General features: G+C 43.5%; 1 protein-coding gene across 2 annotated transcripts in view; it reads left to right on the top strand.

Moving 5' to 3' along the window:
- Nucleotides 1–20,462, top strand: part of CYYR1 (cysteine and tyrosine rich 1) — a 56,762-nt gene extending 36,300 nt beyond the window's left edge. For both annotated transcript variants that reach the window (XM_040670963.2, XM_015299155.4), the window contains exons 3-4: nucleotides 15,463–15,620; nucleotides 18,185–20,462. In XM_040670963.2, the coding sequence (XP_040526897.1) occupies nucleotides 15,463–15,620; nucleotides 18,185–18,318 (292 nt within the window). In that variant the 3' untranslated portion in view covers nucleotides 18,319–20,462. The remainder of the gene's footprint in view (nucleotides 1–15,462; nucleotides 15,621–18,184) is intronic.
- The last annotated feature ends 423 nt before the right edge of the window (nucleotides 20,463–20,885 follow it).

Genomic DNA, 20,885 nt, shown 5'->3' with positions numbered 1-20,885 from the left:
AGAGCTCCTCTGGCTCACGGATGCTACTGTTGTTTCACAGAGCGATGCTGAGCACCCAGCCCTGTTTGAGAGCACAAACCTACTAGAGCGTGCAGTATGGCAAAGGACACCTGAAGGTTGGCTGCATTTGGTGTTCCCGGGTGTGTTTAACTGCTGTCAAATGTGATAATGACAGCATGGGAGAGCCCTGTGCCAGGCTGCCTCGCCTTGCAGAGACGGGGAGCAGAGCATTTCTTTTCAAATAGTCAAGCCAGCATCAAAGCTGTTACCTTAGGCAAAACGAAAATGGAAGGATAACATTTTAATTGTTTGACAGACAGCAGATTTAGGCTTCTATTCAGCAAAGTACATTGAGTCTGTTGACTTCCTTGGGAGAGTTATATTTAAACCTAAGCATATGTTGAAGTTCATTCCTGAGGTTGCCAAGTGGGGCCTTCAGGGAGAGTGCTTCTCACCTCCCTGCATGGGAGGGAGAAGGCACTGGGATCTGTGCCTGAAGGACACTTTGCTGCATCTCATTAACATGAAAAGCAAGGTGGAGTGATGCTGAGGTCTGGGCAGAAGGGACTAAAGAGGCAACAGGGTGTCTGCTGCATGGCTCTACAAGAATAACTGATATCTCCTGGGTTAGGAGAGGAAGGGTTCTCAGTCTGCTGTGCCTCACTGCTTGGGGGCTTTCCCTGTCCTTTGCCCAGTCTGTGCAGGCAAGTGAGTAAGGATCTCTTGAGCTTGCAAGGGAAGATATGGCTGAGACATCAGGAACTGGCTCTTCTCCAGCCCCCAAAGAGCTCCTGAGGTAGAAGAGGTCAAGTCTAACTCAACATTACTTAATGTAGCATGTGCACATGTTTTTATCGCACAGTGACTTCTGCGTTCTCAGCATAGCAGCCTTCAACTATAGCAGCTTTTATCATTTTGTGGAACCTGCAAAAGCTACAGAACACTTTCGTAATTAAAGTTTATTTTACAGGTTTTTTTAGTTTTCTGACTCATAGTCATTTTCTTCAGAAACATAAAATGATTCATATACCAAAGCACTTAACTCACTTTAAATTTGTAAATGGCACTTCATGCATACTTAACAAGGGTATTCCAAACCACTAAAATCATAATTTGCTTATACTACATAATAGGCTTGAATCCTGCAAAGAAAGACTTATGTAAATAAGTTCATTGTAGGTTTTCATGAATGGTGACCTATTTCAGCCATCCTGATATTTCTTGGATAAGCAACATGGCCAAGCACAAGAGGTCCAGGCAGTTCCTCTAGTGCTTTGATGATAACTTTCTGATGTAGGTGGTGGAGGAGCCAACAAGGGGGGGATGTGCTACCTGACTTTGTTTCTACTAACGAGGAAGGGCTGGTCAGGGATGTGATGACTGGGGGAAGCTTAGGATGCAGCGATCACGAGATGGTGGCGTTCAAGATCTTGTGTGGAAGAAGCAGAGTAATAAGTAGAATTGCTACCCTGGACTTCAGGAGAGCCATCTTTGACTTCTTCAAAAACCTACTTGTAGGAATCCCATGGGCTAGAACAGTAGAAGGCAAGGGGGCCTGTGAGAGATGGTTGGGACTTAAACACCACTTCTTCCAAGCTCAAGATTGGTGCATCCCTAAGAGTAAGAAAATGGGAAAAGTTGGCAAAGGGCCTGCATGGATGAGCAAGGAACTTATGGGTAAAGTGAGAGGAAAGAAGAAGGTCTGTGAAATGTGGAAAAAGGGCCTATCCACCTAGGAAGAGTATGGGAGTGTTGTCAGGTCCTGTAGGGATGCAGTGAGGAAGGCTAAGGCCCTCTTGGAATTAAACCTTGCAAAGGAGGTGAAGGATAACAAGAAGGTTTTTTTTAAGTGTGTCAACAGTAAAAGGAAGACTAGAGAAAATGAGGGTCCGCTACTAAATGAAGTGGATGCCTTGGTAACAGGGGACGATAATTCACAGATCTTGAATGCTTCTTTGCTTCAGTCTTTAATGCTCAGACTAGCCCTCAGGAATCCCAGACCATGCAGTATAAGAGAGAGAGTCTGGGAAAAGGAAGACTTTCCGTTGGTCAAAAAGGATCTGGTCAGAGAGCATCTAGCCAAAACCAGTGCACACAAATCCATGGGCCCCAATGGGATGCACCCACATATGATGAGAGAACTGGCAGAGAACTGGCTGACTGGCAGAGCTCAAGGGGCTGTCATCAGCAACGCAGTCTGTTTGGAGGCCTGTAACTACTGGTGTTTCCTGAGGGTTGGTGCTGGGTCCGGCCTTCTTCAACATCTTCGTCAATGACCTGCTGATGATACAAAGCTGGGAGGAATGGCTGACACACCAGAAGGCTGTGCTACCATTCAGCAAGACCTGGACAGGCTGGAGAGTTGGTCAGGGAGGAACCTGATGAGATTTAACAAGAGCAAGAGCCGAGCCCTTCACCTGGGGAGAAATAATGCTATGAGTCAGTACAGGTTAGGGGATGACCTGCTGGAGGGGACCTCTGCAGAGAAGGACGTGGGGGACCTTGGGGACAACAGGTTGGCCATGAGCCAGCAGTGTGCCTCTGTGACCAAGAAGGCCAGTGGTATCCTGGGGTGCATTAAAAAAAAGTGTAGACAACACATTGAGGGACGTGATCCTCCCCCCCTCGATTCTGCCCTGGTGAGGCCAGATTTAGACTACTTTGTCCAGTTTGGGGCTCCCAAGTTCAAAAAAGACAGGGATCTCCTGGAAGGATTCCAATGGAGGGCCACAAAGATGATTAAGGACCTGGACCATCTGCTGTATGAGGAAAGGGTGAGTAACCTGGGTCTGTTCAGCCTCCAGAGGAGAAGTCTGAGGGAGGATCTGATAAACGTTTATAAATACCTAAAGGGAGGTGGGAGGCAAACGGATGAGGCCAGGCTCTTTTAGTGGTGTGTAGAGATAGGACAAGGAGTAATGGCCTAAAACTTGAACACAGGAAGTTTTGTACTAACATGTAGAAGAATTTTTTTATGGTAAGAGTGACATAGCACTGGAATAGATTGCCCAGAGAGTTTGTGGAGCCTCCTTCTATGGGGATACTCAAGACCCATCTGGACACTTACCTCTGCGGCCTGCTGTAGGTACCTGCTTTAGCAGGGGAGTTGGACTCAATCTCTTGAAGTCTCTTCCAACCCCTGCAGTTCTGTGATTCTGTAATACACCCATAATGTCCATTGGCCTGTATCTCTGTGGTCATCATAGGCTCCAACACAGCACCTGTTAAGAAAGAATGAGAGAGAAAAATGCAATTGGTGCTATAAATCTGATGCAGAAAATAATGCAGAAGTGGCTCTTTTATTGCTTTCACAGGAGTAAGAGAGCTGAATATTAAAGTGCATTAGAAAGAAGGAGATGGAAAGAGAAGATGAAAAACATTTTTTTTCTTTGTCTGCTCCAGAATTTCTAAAATTAAACTCTCAATGTCTTATTATTTTTATTGGAAGATATGAGGGAAAAATCCCCCTATGCTGGATAATTCAAAGCCCAGATAGATTTATTTAGACTCAAAAAGCACAGTATTAGCTAGAACTGCCTTTTTTAAAAGCTGTTTTCACTGTTACTCAGGCGATGCACATAAATTATGATTTTCTTCTTAAAATTGAATCAAGTAATACATGAAGCTGAGTAATCTCTTAATCCAGACTTTTCCTCCCAGATCTTCCAGGAGCTACTTCAGATTACTCATTTCCAAAAATAAAAAAAAAAAATAAAAAAAATCAAATCCTACATCTTTTTCATTTGTCTACCAGGCAGAATTCTACAAGTAGTAAAACAGTCTGAGTTGAAGTTTAGTAAATCATAAATGCATTTTGGGGGTACAGTTTATGTTCTGAGTCAAATTTCTGAACAATCAGATGCATTTTTTCAGATCCATAAAGTAGCACCGTTTAGAGTCATCTGTTCATTTTCAATTACTTTATTGCTTTATTTTATATTACTTTCACTTGGTTGTTGTTGTCCCACCTGAAGCTGCAGAAAGCAGAGCCCAAAGGGCAGAGGAGGCTGGAACAGCAAGTGCAAGAGAGACATCCTTAAAGCCTAAAGCTTCCTAAAATCCCTAAGGCATCCTAAAATCTTCAAGAGCAAGGCAGGAGCTGTTGCTAGTAAGTAGAGAAGTGGAAATAACAAAAATGGTGAAACTACAGTTTAAAGTACAGTTTTGGTAAAATCCACGATCTTGCCACTGAAAGAGAGTAGTTGGTAGACTTATCAAGTATTCAAGCCATCGGATGCTAAAATAACACTCTCAGCACTGTTGGACAGTACTTGTTTCAGAGGGAGGTAATTTGTGATGAAAAAATGCTTTCTTGCAAAGAAACGTTCTGGGTAATTTGAGGTCCCATGCAGTTTTTGAATATATAAGGACATATCCTACAATGCCAGAACAAGGCCCGTGATCCCTCCTTAGGGAGGATGACAAGCTCCCCAAAAATGGGCTGAATGGGCAGGGAGCATTTCAGGGATGACAGTGTCTGTAATGCCCTTCCAGTTCAGTTGGCATAAAAAAGAGCTGCAATTAGCTTTGTTATATCTCATCTGTGGGCAATTGTTTGGTGGCTTCTCTATCTGCACACTGCGGTCTTCATTGCCCTGAAAGCTCACGTTTGGATTTTGCTGTCTCTCTTGGGAGCTGATAGTGCAGTTCCCTGCAGTGGTTCACTAAGTGTGTATTTAGGCACCACATTGCATCTAAGCAGAAATCTTTCAATATTAAAAATATGTCTTACTTAGCAATTTACATGAACTACTGGATTCTTTTCTAAGTTACTTTTGTCTGACCACGAAGAAGGAAAAAAATGTTTCAGTTGGCCTCAAATTTTCCGTAATTGGGAAGATCTTGAGTCAGCAGCATGCATTTTTTTTATGAAGCATGGACTGAATGTGAGATGCCAAGTATGGGCTTTTCCCTCTTGTACAGTATTTTGAGATAGAATACATGAAGCACAAACTGTGTGGGAGCCCCAGAAGGGAACCTGGAAACTTCAGGGTCACAGCCTAGAAGAGGTACATATACATAATGCAGACAGGTTTCTCACTAGCAAACCAAATAATAGCCCTCTCTCGGAGTTATATTTGGTGTCATTTTGCCTCTCAAAGACAACTCTATCTTGAAAAGTGTTTAGCTGGCAAAGAAAAAAAGTGCAGTCACCTCAGTTGACTGAGTCATTGAGTTTGGGCTAGAGACACGTGGCCATCTGAGTTTATTGTGAATTTGTGCTGCCACTGGGAATGGGAAAGGGAAAGCTTTTCCAGCACTGCCCTCCTAAGCCACCCGATCCTGCTCTGCTGTGCCAGCATGAGCGTTTCTGGGAAAGCCTGAATGGTGCCATGGCCAGGAATCAGGACCCAGCTCTCAGCAGCTGAGGAAAGTCACCCTGATGCCTGTCTTCTTTCACCCCACTACCCAAATGAAACACAGAAGAGTGATGTTAATTTTGTTGTTGCTGGTTTTTTCCAACAACCAATTTAATTTCTTTCCTTATTTTCTGTTCAAAGGACAGCAGAGGACACTGAGAGCTGCTGCAGCTTGTGCCACATGACTCAGGGCTAGTAGCTAGGTCACACACTCAGGATTGTTAAGAAAGAGAAAGCCTTATGTGCCCTGAGTGACTTCTCACTTATTCCTCCAACCAACTGATTAGCCCTGTGCAGGTTGTTGTGTTCCTTGGCAGATCACTGGCTTTGGCAGATCCAGGGTTTGATACAGGCTCAAAGCATGGAACAAGTGTGCTTAAAATTGCTGAGCTATCAATCTTTCTGGCAACTGGGTTAAAAAAAGGAAAAAAAAAAAGTGTAAAATTAGGCAGGTCTGACTGTTACATTCTCAGAGATTTCAGGATCCATCCGGCACGATGTCTGGAGTTGTGGAATCTTAGTATGTCTTGAGTTGGAAGGGCCCTCAGAGCCCACCCAGCCCCAGCCCTGGGCAGGGCTGCCCCCCACCAGCTCAGGCTGCCCAGGGCCCCGTCCAGCCTGGCCTTGAGTGCCTCCAGGGATGGGGCACCACAGCTTCTCTGGGCAGCTGTGCCAGTGCCTCACCACCCTCTTAGTAATGAATTGCATCCTAATATCTAACTTAAATCTCCCTTCTTTCAGTAAATTGGACTCTTAGAGCAAGAGCTTCCCAGGAGGGGAACTGTAGGATTGTCCTGCACTGAGCTCATGGAGTTTGCAAAGTCAAGCGTTTGCAGAAGCTGGTATAAATGAAATTTTTGTCTGAAAGTTTGTTAGGAATTGCCAGAAAGATAATATTCCTGGCTTTCCCTGAGGTGTTTCTACCCAGTGAATAGGTTAGTGCCAAAGGCGAGTTATCACTGGGTTTGCTGATTTTGTGATCTTGGAAACCCACCACATCTTCCTGACACTGCACTTAGACTCTCAGAGGGCTGCAAGTTGGGCAGTGATTTCAACCTCTCCCATCATTGTTGACTGAGAAAGTGTTTTAAAGGTAGGCTCAGCCAGCAATGCAAACTTCAGGCATAACAAGAATAAAAATGCCTGAAATAAGGAAAGGTGCTTTAGGTGCCATTGTGCCATGGCTTTCTATTTAAGACAACACTGGGCTGGACCTTGAATTCGTAAGCACAATGAGGAACATTTTGAAAAGTGGAAATTGCATTATAGCTTCTGCTTCCTTTCCAGGAAAACATGTGAAGCACATTACGGAGTGAGGGAAGGTCATGATTGCAGGGGACAGGAGAGGATGTCTGAACAGGGAAGGGTGGGACAAGAGGAATTGATGAAGGTCAAGAGAAGATGAAGGTGGAAAATTGTAACTGGAAACTTTGACAGCATCTTAATTAGAATTCCTTCAGATAAGTTAAAAATCTTTCGCCCTCCACCCTGCAATTCTTCTGTATTTCTGACTTTTAAAAAATCTCATTTTGATTTAAATGTGCATTTATATATATATATATATATAATTTTTTATCATTCAGAAATTTTTGAACTGTCAGCCAGACAAAACCAGTCTGATGAAAACGCTGGACAGTCTGAGACTGATCAAAATGTCTTTGTTTAACCACGATCAGTTAATAACACTACTTTGTGTTAAGTGCTGTGGTTGCTGTATGGCAGTGTGCACCTCCCAGCTGTGTTTCATGCATCATTCCCTCTGTCTATGACATTGTTTCTGAGACAGCCCTGTTCCAGGCCCTATCTCTTAAAGCAGAGGGAAGCAGTTTGATCCCTGCCTTCCACAGTATGAGCAGGGCAGGTGTCAGTCTCATGAGGTGCAGGCAGAGGAAGCAGATCAGAAACTGACAAGGGTGCTACTGCCTGCTTTCTCTGCTCTCCCATTGCTTTAGTGGCTGCCTTGGGCCTTACACACCTTTACAGCATCACTCATTTTAAGCACTTTGCAGCCCTCCTGGTCAAGCAGCACCTCCAGGAGAAAAGCCTATGGTTTGGCATAAAGGAACTAGGCATAAAGCATCTACGTATTTCTCAAAAGGCAAATTGTCCAAAGAGTGTCTGCAAAGGTAGCCCAAACCAGAACAAGCTGTAATTACAGGCCTTTTGTTTTGCAGTTTATATGACTTTCTCTGTGGTTTTGCAAGTGCGCCAGTTACACTTAGTTGACTCTGCAGCTTTTTAACAAGCTGTAGAAGGTATCCTATTGCTCATGCATTGGTAATACTAAAAGACAGAAAGCCTTTAACCCTCTGCAAGATTATGTGGTATAACAATATGGAGCAGTCTCAAATGGTGACCTATCCTCATTACCTGGAAGGAAAGAGGTCAGGATGTTTACCCACTACCTTTTCATTGTACACCTGTGACTCAGCGTATTTTGCTGCTTAAGTTAATAATCTTGTGAAAATAATAAGGCAGAGAGAGATGGGCACAGAGGAAAAAAAAATGAAAGAATTAAACATTGACAGCACACCTTAGATCCAACTGAATAGGAACAAAAGAGGGGGATACCATCCAAATACAGTTTGTACCCAGATTTAATAGACAAGATTTGTTTACAGATACAATCCAATCACTGTCTTCCTTAGTGCTGTAAAACATGCCTTTAAAGGAAGTTCTGGTAGGAATTTTGTCTACGTATGGTTTGCAAAGCTAAGCTTCAAAGGCAAGCTGGGTGGTTTGAGCTGCTACTCTGAAAACTAATTATTTAATTTGAAACAGGAGGCAGCATCCAGCTGACTGTTTCACTGGTTTATGAATTAGATGATTTTTCAGTCTATGTTATCCTAGTTTCTTCCTTCTATGGCAGTAGAACTGTGGAGAGAAAGCTGCAGGCTCAGGTACCTGGACTGATAGCTATGTCATAGCTTCATAGAAATCATAGAATCATAGAATGGCTTGAATTGGAAGGGACATCATAGATCATCTAGTTCCAATCCCCATGCTGTGGGCAGGGTTTCCAACCACTAGATCAGGCTGCTCAGGAACCCATCAAGCATGGCCTTGAACACCTACAGGGATGGGGCACCCACAGCTTCTCTGGGCAGCTGGTTAGGTTCTCATGGGCCCACTTTTGAAGCCTGTCTGTGTATCTCCAGATGACATCCCTTCCTCCTGTTGTATTGACTACACTACTTAGCTTAGTATCATCAACAAACATAGATGCTTTGAACATTCTGAGTTGGAAGAGACCCACAAGGATCACTGAGTCCAACTCCGGGCTCCACACATGACCACCCAGAATCAAACCCTGTGTTTCAGAGTGTTGTCCAAACACCCCTTGAGCTCCAGCACTTGGGGCTGTGCCCACAGCCCTGGGCAGCCTGTTCTATGCCCACCGCCTTCTGGTGCAGAACCTTTTCCTACACCCAACCTGACCCTCCCCTGACAGCTCCATGCCGTTCCCTCGGGCCCTGTCGCTGTCACAGAGAGCAGAGCTCAGTGCTGCCTGTCTGCTCTAGGTGAGGAGATGCAGCCACCATGAGGTCTCCCCTCAGCTCCTCTGCTCTGCGCTGAACAAACAAAGGGGTCTCAGCCACTCCACACTTATCTCCCCTTCAGACCCTTCACCATCTTCATAGCCCTCCTTTGGACACTTTCTGATAGTTTCATGTCCTTATATTGAGGCACCCAAAACTGCACACAGTGCTCAAGGTGAGGCCACACCAGCACAGATGAGTGGGGCAGTCCCTTCAACCAGATAGCAGTGTTGTAAGCTTCAGTAAACTGGTTTTATCCTTTAAGTATGGCTACAGTTTCTACTAGATCTTTACTTCCAGCAGCCCAGTACGAAATCCACAGAATATTTGTGATTCATTGTTCGCTGAGGGGCTTTTGAGGTGCCCTGGACATAAAGCCAAACTGCCCTTGGCAGCAAAGCCACTTGGAGGAGCACTCACTACATGGTTCTGCACTTATTGGAAGAACAGAGCAATTACAAGGACAGGAAAAAAAGCCCAGAGCAGGACTGCTTGCTCCATTGCACTCAGGAGAAGGCTGCATGTGAGACTGCTGCACTTCTGCTGTCAGAGTAAACTGAGGTTTGCTGACCAAATTAAATAAATAGCACCCTCTCTCTGCAAGTAACATCAGGTCTGATTAAGAGTTCAGAGAGTACACTTTTCAAAATGTCGATGGCTGGATCAGGAGATCAAACATCATTGATTTCTTTATATTTTATTGTATCCCAGAGAATGATTTAAAAAAAAACAAAAAACCTTTATCTCCTTCTTTTTGAATGCTTGAAAGGGGAAAAAAATACAGAGTATATATCAGTATTAGGTGTAGTACTCCAAAATGTATTACATGCATTATTATTATTCTAGAGATGTAGTGCCAGCAGATCACAGAGGATTGGCAAGAAACTAATGGAGAACTAAAAAAGTACTGAAAATTAGGAAAGATAATGAAATGGAAGAGATCAGCTGATCAAAGTGAAGACTGAAGATGGCACATCATTCTTGCAGTCACAGGGTAATGAAATACAGTGGAGGCAAAGTGGGAATACTGATCTTCGCATGCTCCTAAGAACTTCTTGCCACAGTTGGTCAAATTTCAGTAAGATTGCTAACATAAGCTATTACAGAATGAAAAGACCTTTATGTCAATAGAAATACATCCTTGGTGCAGAGCTCTACCACTTCTGCAGTGATAGTTTTAAATTGACAGAACGCTATGGAGTGGGCTGGATTTTTGAAAATCTAGTGGCATAAGTTCTCCTGTGCCAGGTTAGCCTGTGTCCTGCAGCAGAGGACACATGTCCAGGCCTCAAAGCAGAAAACCTAGGGCCCATGAACATTATCTAATGCATAATGGCAAAAACAGTCCTAACTCCCACATGAAAGAATGGACTCTAAGCTGATGTTACTTCTCAGAAATGAGACTTGGAATTATGGTAAATAGTTCCGTAAAATCTCATCTCCCAATCATTTGACAGCCAAAAAGCCCCAACCCAATACCGTGGATTATCTAGGAAAAAAATAGAGAACAAACCAGAAAATTTAATATGCCTCTGTGTAGTGCATGCATCTGCTGCATCCTGACTGCTGCTTACAGTCCTCAAAAGACAACAGAATAGGATGAGAAGGGCAGGCATGGGTGACCAGAATGATCAATTTCACCACACACAGGGCAACCAGGATAGGGCTCCTGCAGGATGGGGGGGAGCTGGCTGCCAGGTGTGATGCTAAAGGTCTGTAAAATCGTGGGCAGTGCAGAAAGGGATCCAGTTAAAACACGAATGTATGTGTCTGGGTTAGAGAGTTGTTGAGCTGCAAAACATTAGTGGAGGCTGAGGGAAACACAGGTTTTTGCACTTTTCTTTCAGTCTTCTGTAAGCATCTTTTTGGCTTGCTCCTATCATGTTTTCCAGCTTAAGAAAGCCTTTAAAGGTCTGCCAGGGAGTGAGAAGGCTGAAGGAAACAGAAATCAAGAGAAAACATCTGCTTGTGAAGAACAACATATGCACATGCACAACTAGAAGACAAAGAGATAGGGATGGTGAGCAGTGCACCAGATAGCACCTGGTCCCAGGGAGGCACCCATGGGTTCTGTCCAGTGAGGATAATGGTAGATGCACACAGTGAAACCTGCCCGTCATCATCATCTTTAGAGGACAGCATTATGGTCTGTGGGCTTTCTGGAAAAGGTGACTGAAAGGTTTTTCCTCATCTTTGAAGTTTTGTACTAGTAAGCCAGGCTTCCAGGCAAGATGTTATGCTCCAGGCAACACCACAGGTTAAGTCAGGGCAGAACCCAAGAAGGAAAAAGTACCGCAATATAAGGATGACAACAAACTAGGAAGTCTGTGCCATATAGCAGTGCAGGCTATGTAGACTTGGCTCCCAAATTTTGGTTATACATTTAAAAATATATGCCTATGCTTCCTTTCAGAAGCACTAACCTCTTGAGATGTAAGATTGTTAGACTCCAAGGTGGAGATGACCTTGGATGCAGTGCTTATCTGAGCAAATTTGTCATCCACTTTCCTTGCCTACATCCCAAATCTCCAGCCTTCTGAAGGGGAAAATGGCACCAAATGCATTTAATTTTTGCTTGGTAAGACCTGAAGGAACAAGACTGCTCTTCAGTCTCTCACCTGTTCTATGGTCATCTCAACCGTAGCACTCACAGGCTGGAGCAGCAGTTGGTGATGCCCTGTCAGCTGTGTAAAACATGCAGGTTACCAGGCCCAGCAAGCAAGGGCATGTCTGTCCCTGGGCACAGTGGCCATGCCCTCTGCTTGTCTCCAGCCATCCCATGGTTCTGTTCCCCTGCACAGGGCTCACTGACCAGCAGCATTAAGCCATAAATGAGATTTATATTCTTTCCAGTGGGATGTTGCTAGAAACACTTCCAAAGCTGCTTCTTTGTATGTGATTTTTACCCTGACAATTTCTCCTGATATTTCCACACTTTAAAGTTATTTTCCCCGTCTCCCTCTTTACTTTCCTGCGCATTGTTCTTCTCTGGCACTTTTTCTCATCCTATGTTTTTGCTTCTGTAAATGACTTTGCATAATGTTTTCTTTTAAATTGTTCTATTTCAAAGTTTTCCCTCTATTTCAAACTTCCTGGTTGCTATGTGACTCTGCTGTGTGGTTTCTAGGTCTTCCTTTTCTCTACAGTGTCCTTTATCCCTTAGGCAGGTTCCCTTGAAAAGCTTTGTGGTGGAGATAAGATGGAAAATATCATCACAGGGCTTTACCAGAGCTGTTGTGAGGGGCAGATGCCGCAGATCCCTGCATCAGAGCATGCATGTGGCTGGATCGCTGCCTGTGCTCTTTTGTCAGAGCATGTCTCCCCATGTCGTCCCCACCAGTGCACCTTAAAGTAGAACACTCAGTCTCTGTAGCAGTTCATCCTGTGTGACTGGCTCTGGTCAGGATCTCACCAACGCCAGCAAATGCCTCTCTGCTGATGCTCAGTCAGGCTGCAGCCGAATTTAAAAAGTGACCTACATCTCTGTATCTCAGGCTCTCTTTGCGTAACTGCCCATGGATGGTCTAAATTTACCACTGCGGTGTGAAAACATGAATGCAGGAGCAGTGGTAGGCCTGGCTATTTAAACCACTTTCTGTCCTGGTTTCAGAGCCACAAACAAGACTTGCACTTACCAGCTTTGTCAACAGAGCCGAGCAAATGGATATTTTCTTTGGTGACCATTTTTGGTTCCAGTTTATAGCTGTACCAGCAGGAGCCATGCTGGAGACCAGCACAAGAATCTGTTGGGTGATAGTCCTTAATTTGCTTACTGAACCAGGCTCTCTATCCTGGCTGAGACTGTTTAGACTGAAAGGCCTTTCCAGGCTTCGAAGCTTTGCTGATGGATTTCAGGCATATGCACATACCTAGCTCTTTGTGAATTTCAGACACAGGCAGACATGGATGGGCTGTCTGCAGCTGTGTCCTGCCCTGCCCATGCCTCCGTGCAGGGGCAGAACAAGGCCGGTCAACCAGCTCTGCCCAAGGGAGACCAGGGAAACCTGCAGGGCTGCAAGGAAGGCCTCAGTTCTCACTTCTGTCATCCAAAGCAAGCTGGCAGGTAGGTGAGTGTCTGTGTAACTTCCTGGGAGCAATGAAAACTCCTCTTGAAGATAGTATCCAACATTTTGCTGTCTTTTTTCCTTCCCTTATGAGCACTCTTACTTCTCATGTAGGGTGTCATTGAATCTGCATTTGAATTAGTGGAGAGAGTACTCTGGAGCAATAACAGTTCATGCAAGCTGGGGTGTCTGATGAGTATCATAGAATCATAGAATGGCCTGAGTTGAAAAGGACCCCAGTGACCATCGAGTTTCAACCCCCCTGCTATGTGCAGGGTCTCCAACCACCAGGCCAGGCTGCCCAGAGCCATATCCAGCCTGGCCTTGAATGCCTCCAGGGATGGGGCATCTGTGTTTTCTGTTGTGCTAGTGCAACCCATGGCTTGGGGCAGGTAACTAAATGGCATCCATGTAACTTTACCTCTGGAGACAGCTGAGAAACTCTTATTTGAACGGTATTTGAATTGGACTTTATTAAGATAGAATTTTTAATCTAGCCCTTGGAAAGTAACTGCATTATATATAAGCTGTATGTGTGTACGATTTTGCGCATTACCCACATCTGTCAGCATTTTGGCTGGAAGTTACATTTTCCTGAGCATACAGCCAGTCAGGAGTGCACAGAAGTGTTGTAGTTTCTGGGATTTCTGGGAGATTGGCCTGGCAAGGCCTACCTGGGTTGCAGGTATGCAGCACAGGTCCTGAGGCCAGTGGTCAGTGGTAGCTGCTTCTGTTTCCTCTTCTTGGGAGAGGAATGGTTTGCATGTAAGAGTGTTCCTTGTCATCACAGTGCTCCTGGTGAAGGTGAAGTGGAGATGTCTGTAAGAAGTTGTTCATACTGGTGAATACCAAAGTGCTTGGTCTCAGTAATACTCCAAAATGGCTTTTAAGCTACTGTTTTTTTGGCCAAGTGCTTGCTGCCATGAGTTAGCGTTTCATAAGTTCAACCTTTATGTGTTCTGCAAAATACTAACAGGCTTACTGTCCCTGCACACCCTTCATTTATTGCTACATAACAGCTGATAACTATTTAGCTCCCCAGTAGAGTATTTTAGTAAGATAGCAAATCGTGTTTGCTTGTGCTGTACAACTCTGTATTTGAACTGCAGATCATATCCGGGTTCCTGAATAGTTGGTACCTCTTGGTACCTAAAAGAAAACTCTTAAATTCATACTTAGGTTCCTAAATAAAAGGATTTTTCAATCCTGATTTTTCAAATATTGAGTGTACTCTGACTCTTGTTGACTTTGTGGAAGCTAATAGGCCATCAGCATGTTGGAAGCCAGGCCTGCTGCTTACTGCCATGTTGGTTTGGGGAAGCTAAACTGTGTTTAGACTCCTTTCATTATTTTTGTGGTACTGCTGTACCTGTTTTATTCTCTGCACTGCAGTAATTCCTAGTGGGGCTTATTTCTGTTGACCATACTGTCAATTTGGGTTGAACAAAATAGTCCAGTAAAAAAAGTTTCCAGCAAGGCTGCTATCTGAAATCTTTGCTGGTAGAAGACAGTCACAGAGTAAGAACAGTTCTGGCAGGTCACTGCTTTGTTTCATAAAAGGACAGGCTATAAATACTGTTGTTCACATGTTTCACTTCCTGTGCCTAACAGCAAACCCCTGCAAACTGTATATTCCATGAGAAAGGCTCATTTTGCCCTCAGTATTATTGGGTGCTCCTCAATGCCTCTTAGTGAGGCTTTTCTCCTGTGTGTCAGTGCAATGAGGCTTCCTGTCCTTCCTCTGTATGATTTCAAGGAAAGTCTGATTCATTACTTCAGGGGCTGAGCTAAATTCCTTCCCTTGGACCATTTTAAAAGAAATCATTTAAGCCTCAAATACTTGTGCTGGCTACAGCAGCAGATGTGCAAAAGGATGGGCACTTGCTTTGCTTTTTGCTTCTCACCCTCAAGAAGAGCAGGCTCTCCTTAATCGCTGGGCTCAGAAGCAGAGCAGAAGGACTTTTTGACCCAAGATAAAATAAAGACAAAAACATTCTTGTGGAAGCACAGCATGCAGGCGCTTTGGGATGCTTCTGGAATATATTACTGGGAGTAGCTTGCACTTTCTTTTAAAAAGAAAATCATACCAATGCCTTTAGGAAAAAGAAGTCTTGTGTGATGAGGAGAAAAGGAGGAAATTATTCTTGGTGATATTTAATTGTTTAAATGCAGAAGGTCCTGGAATGAGAAGATTTCACGTACGATGAGTAAGTCAGGAGAGTGATCTGGTACAATTACAAAGGTGACTTCAAAACAGTCTCTCCTTTTGGCCTCTAAAACCTTTCATTTCTTCTATCCAGATATCCTCGTGGCATATTCATGGCAAATTCATAGCATTTGCAATAATCAATATGCTCTTCTCTTTTTTTTCTTCTTTTTCTTTCTTTCTTTTTTTTTTTTTTTTGGCTCAAATGGAGGCCACTCCTGAGGAAAGAATTCTGTTTCTTTTTTAAACATTATCTGGCTGAGACTCACTGCATATTTCCATTCCCCTTGCAGAGGCACGGCAATAGCTGGAATTGTTTTCGGCATCGTATTCATCATGGGAGTGATTGCCGGGATTGCCATCTGCATCTGCATGTGCATGAAGAACAACCGTGGCACCCGAGTGGGGGTCATCCGGACAACGCACATCAACACCATCAGCACCTACCCGGGTAAGGAGGCCGGGTGCAAATGGGGCCTGAGCTCCTGGTGCAGGTGTAGCTGTGGGTAATTCTGGCTTCACAGTGAAAACTCTTCGTGATCTGTAGGGAGCAGCATGGCTCCCTGCTGGAGAATCGCAAGACAGCTCAGTGTGCACAGGGTTCGTTAGGGCAGTGGGCTAATGAAGTCTGGCCAGATGTCACATTAGCACTGCTGTATGGCAGCAGCACACTCAAGCCCTGCTCAGAGAAGCACTGTGTTGTGCCGGACAGGCTTTCTCCGCATGCCAGAAGTTCTCTGTTGAGAAATCGATTGGTTTTCTTCCTTGTTCTAAACCAGTGGGAGCTTAGAGCAAGCAGCAGAGATGTCTGTTGTGCTTGGTGAAAGATAGCAGAGGTCTGACAGTGCATGTCAGCTCCAGCTAAGTAGCAGATGTTCTCAGCACAGACGAGTTGGTGGATTACACAGTTTTGATACAGTATTTTTTCACATGCAGAGCAGCACCAGAGGAGGGACAGAGCCAGGCTCTGAAGCACCCCAAAGGACAGTGGGGGCCCCTTATATGCCTGTTCCAATGTAGCTGTGCCTTTGGTGAGCAGGAGCTGGTACATCTGGCAGTTTCTGAGGTAGCTCTGTGCAGAGCTGCTCTCTGCACCATACCTAATAGCTCCCTGCTTGAGAGGAGTTGAGTACAGGAGCACCAAAGGCGGTTCTCCATTAGGCTACCAGGGTCATTTTTCTGGGACCCCCACCATGTGAATGTGGCTCTGTTGTTGAAGAGCAAAGCTGATCCTGGGAGCAGCATCAGTGTTTATGCTGCACAGCTATGTCTCTGCTTTGGTGACATGATTAATTACAAATCCAGGAGCAACTGCCTAGGGATAACTGAGAGTTCACTGTAATAAAAGGCAATGTTTTTTCACAGATGAAGTCCCCTCCTCCCACTCTTAGAGATCCCTTGCTTTTATATTCCCTTCAGTTGCAAAGGTTGCTGCAAACCCCAGGTGCATTAAGTATATTTAAAGGCAAGCTATGCAATATTTAGTATGTCTTTCTTCATCACATCCACTCCTCTTAGTGTCTGTTCTCTCCCTCATCCTCTTACTTTTCCGTTAAACTAAAACCAGCTGTAATCATCCTTATCATGGCAACATTGTTTTGCATAAAGAGATGAGTAATGAAATAAAACTGCAATATTCCCTACCATGATTTGCTGAAGAGCCACTTTAGAATCTAGCAGTCACCACAAGCTGTAAAAATGACAGCAAAATGAAGACTCTGGGGCTGTAGCCTTTTCCTCCCCAAGTCTGCTCTGGTTATGACTCACTCCCATCTCTCCAGCTCCAGGCAGTTTGTCTTTGCATTCTCCCTATTGATGAGAATAGAACTCCCAAGCAGTTCTTCATCTCAGCAGCAGCACTTTTTGGAGGATGGGCCAAGCTCCAAGATGGTATCTGTTTTCCCCATTGTCATGAGCGCTTCTGTAGTAATGAGTAAACTGGATTTTCAGTAAGGTTTGTGTCCAATATTTCCTTCTTCCATTGCCAGTACAGCAAGTGAGGAAACGCTTTTCCTTTGGCCTCAGCCACAGTGGCAGGCAGGTTTTCAGAGAGCGGGGAGTGCTTTTCCTGCCTCACCAGGCCTTGAGTCTCTTCTCCCCAGTGCAAACATCCTAGGTTTCTGTTTTCTTTCTGTTAAAGTGATATTTTGATTCCAGTCTGCTGGGAATGAAAGGCCTCCATGGTGACATGAACTGAGAAAGAACAGACTCAAGCTTAAAATTCATACACTATTGTAATGGGGTTTTTATACGGGGCCTTCAGTTCCTACCACACTCTAATTCTGCAGCACTTGCTGTCTTTTTGATCACTGAATTAATCCTCCTCTGTGGTTAGCAGAAGTAATTGAAGAAAAGGTTCTCAGCTATTTCCAAGTATTTTTCTGGGTTTTTTTCATGAATGACTGATCTGGTTTACAAACACAGCGCTCTCCTCAGAAGTCTCCTTCAGAGAGAACAAAATGAAAGCTCTGTTATTCCTCAGCTTGAGACCTGGGAGCATCCTGGAAAGAGATGTCCAGATCTGCCCCAGAAGCTGTAATGCTGCTGTGCTGCAAGGAGCTTTCTGCTCTGTTTGACATGGCATGTCACATATCTTCTGGGGATCCAAAGGATGTTTCAGAGATCAGCAAAGGCCCTGCCTACATAATCATTTTTAGGCAACATAAATCTATGTTGCTGATTAACAGGATGAAAGGGAAGAGATCTGATGAAGACCTAACCTTTCTCCTCTGAAAAACAGTAGTTCTCTGCTGCATCATTCTGGTATCATTTGCCATATGGCCACTCAAACACTGTTAACAGCACAAGTCTGTGGTCACAAGGGTAAACAGTGAAAAAAGGCAATGAGCAAAGACTTGCATTGACATAAAGTGAATGTATAGTGACAGTCTGAAGAAAGTAAATATGTTGCCAGTAGAGTTCATATCTGTTCTACGAAAGTCTGAATGTCAGCTAGAAGATGCATGCGTACCAAAAATACTATTTTTTAACTACTTCTTCCTTCTCCCATTTCAGTGACTCCACCACCATACAGTTATGAACATGAAATGGAGTACCCAGTTGATCTACCTCCACCTTATACTCCAACTCCACAGACTTCGTTACAGTATCCCCCACCCCCTCCTTACCCTGGTTATTCGGGGAAATAATGGCATGGCTTCACCCCGATGTTAACTGCCTGTTGAAACAGCCAGCACCATTGGAACAAATATTTTTGGCTCAGGGACAAGTAGGATGGGTTCTGCAGCAGTGTATCTGGTCAAACATCAAAATAACCGAGGAGGTTTCCTGTGGCTCAGGACAAAGAAAAATACTGTCCGTTCTGGACCATCACAATTCATGGTTAAACAATGTGTGACAAAATAAATAGTCCCTATAAGTCAGTGCCTGATGAGTAGCATTTAGCATTGGTGCTTAGCCCTAGATGCAGCCCCTTAGAGCAAATGGGTATTGAAGTCTTCCTGTTCAAGAACATGCACATAGTTCAGATGGTTCAACAAGGTCTATTTCAAATTGCACAGGAGACAGCTGCTGTGACTTATTCTGCAGGCAAACTCCATCTGTGGTCTTCAAACACATTACACCTTTCTGTGAAACAAGGGGAATAAGGAAGAACAAGGAAGACCAAAGCTTCAGTTTCTACTTTGGGATGATAATACATGATGATCAGCTGTGCATATTGATCTCATAAGTGCTGCTGGAGTTATTCAGCAATCAGAAACTGATGGATGTTATTTTTGGCCAAATGCAGATTGTTTTAAGTGCCTACTTTTTAAGAAAGTTGAGACTAGCTTATGGCCTAAAATGTAAACATAAAGAGCATTTTTTTATATGTGAATTACACTAATTTATAGCTGATGAACTTTTAGCTGGACTTAAATATTCTGCACATTGGACAAGGCTACAGTGCCTTTTTAAAACTAAATTATATGTTGATTTTTAAAAAGGAATATTAATTTAGAAATGCTCACAAGTGAGAGAATAAAAATAAATCAATTATTAAAGCATCATAGGTTTGTCCTTCAATTGGGTTGCATGAAGATGTTTTTTAAAAAAAACAATCATACTGTTTTCCAGTAATAATGGTATCCACTCTAACCAAAGATATGAGAAGACTGACTTTGAACATCAGATTATTTTCAAATATTGTCTTGGGTATTCTAAAACTTTAATTCACCAAAACAATATTTTTTGCATTTGTCATGCATGTTGTTCAAAATTATTTAATCTCTACTACAAAAAGTTCGAACCTTCATGGCTTAAGGTATTCCATGTGCTTATCGGGCTGTTATTGAGCAGCAGCTATTTCACAATAGCATATCCAGTTACCAAAAGCATCATCCTTCAGTGATGAGACTTGCATTGTGTTCAGTTCTATATGCAAACCACAAAGGCACTGGTTCTTTCCAAGGTATTTAGAACTCTCTTAGTTTGAGTTGTGTAGTCTTTTAACTCTGAGCAAAAAAAGCTATTCAGTAGCTTTCTTGCATCCAAGACCTAAGTAACTATTCTTGCTCAGTTTGTAATTGTATTTGTTTGTTCTTTCCATGCTGACTAACCTTACCCTCTTGAAGGTCATGCTAGAAACTAGAATTGCTCAGGAAACCCGAGCTGTGTCACAGATTTTGATTGCTGGGGGTTCCTTGGAGCTTTCTCCAAGGAAGGACAGTTACATTCTCACATCTGTTTTGCTGCTCAGAGGAAACAAATCCTGAACTAGGTTATCTTCACAATTGCTTCTGCTCTGGACTTCATCCTGTGACATCTCTGCTGCTAACATGACCTCTCCTGAGATACAGATGTTCCTCAGTTGAAATCCTCCTGTGAAGGCTGACTTTCTGTGCACCGGGTTTTGGCACTCCCTACTCAGAACCATCTGTAGGGTGTTGACTGTGCCTTCCAGCCTTCCCATCTGGGCTATTGGTCGGTGTGAAGAATAGAAGAATCATGGTTTTTTTTTTTTTTTTTTCTGTGGGAAATCCTGTTGCTACCACATCGTTCTACACTACTACCTCAGCACCAGATGGTCTTTCTGTGCCAAAAAGTTACCTGTAGATAACAAGTACTATCATTTCCCCCATATGTGTATTTTGTTTCTTTGAACTGAGCATGCAGACACACCAATCAAAGAGTAATGTGTATGTGAGGAATCCAGTCTCCTAAAAAATACAGAGAATGAAAATCATCATAAGGAATCCCTTAAAGGAAGAATTTCTCCTGCTGTGACCTTTGTCGGGACAATTTACAAAGCAAATTTCTTGAATAAAAAGGTGCTTCTGGAAAACAACTGAAAGTGTTTGGTCACAGAGTCCTCTGTTTTTCAGCTTTGAGTTTGAATGTTGCCTCTGATAATAATGCATAAAGGTCAAGGTGTCTTAACTATCTACACATCGCTTATTCCAGGGGAAAACTATGGAAATAACAGTTTGACAATTTCATAGTGATTGAGAGCTGTTTGTTTGATATGAAAACTCTACTGAGCATGTTGATTTTAGTGTGCTCATATGTGCTGTAGATCCATATATTTTGGGCTATACCAGACAACGATCTTACTTCTCAATGGACATCACATCTTGTCCTTGCTAAGAGCATAAAACATACAGATGGCATCCTTAAAGCAAATTAGGTAAATTTAATGCCTCTTACAATAGCCTCTTTTGAAAAAACTAATGATGATTGCATTGAAAATAAGTAAATAAACTGAGAGTTTGAAAGA

Source organism: Gallus gallus, chromosome 1 (genome assembly GCF_016699485.2).
Source record: "Gallus gallus isolate bGalGal1 chromosome 1, bGalGal1.mat.broiler.GRCg7b, whole genome shotgun sequence".
Lineage (NCBI taxonomy): Eukaryota > Metazoa > Chordata > Aves > Galliformes > Phasianidae > Gallus > Gallus gallus.
This window is presented reverse-complemented; position numbering and strand designations above follow the sequence as displayed.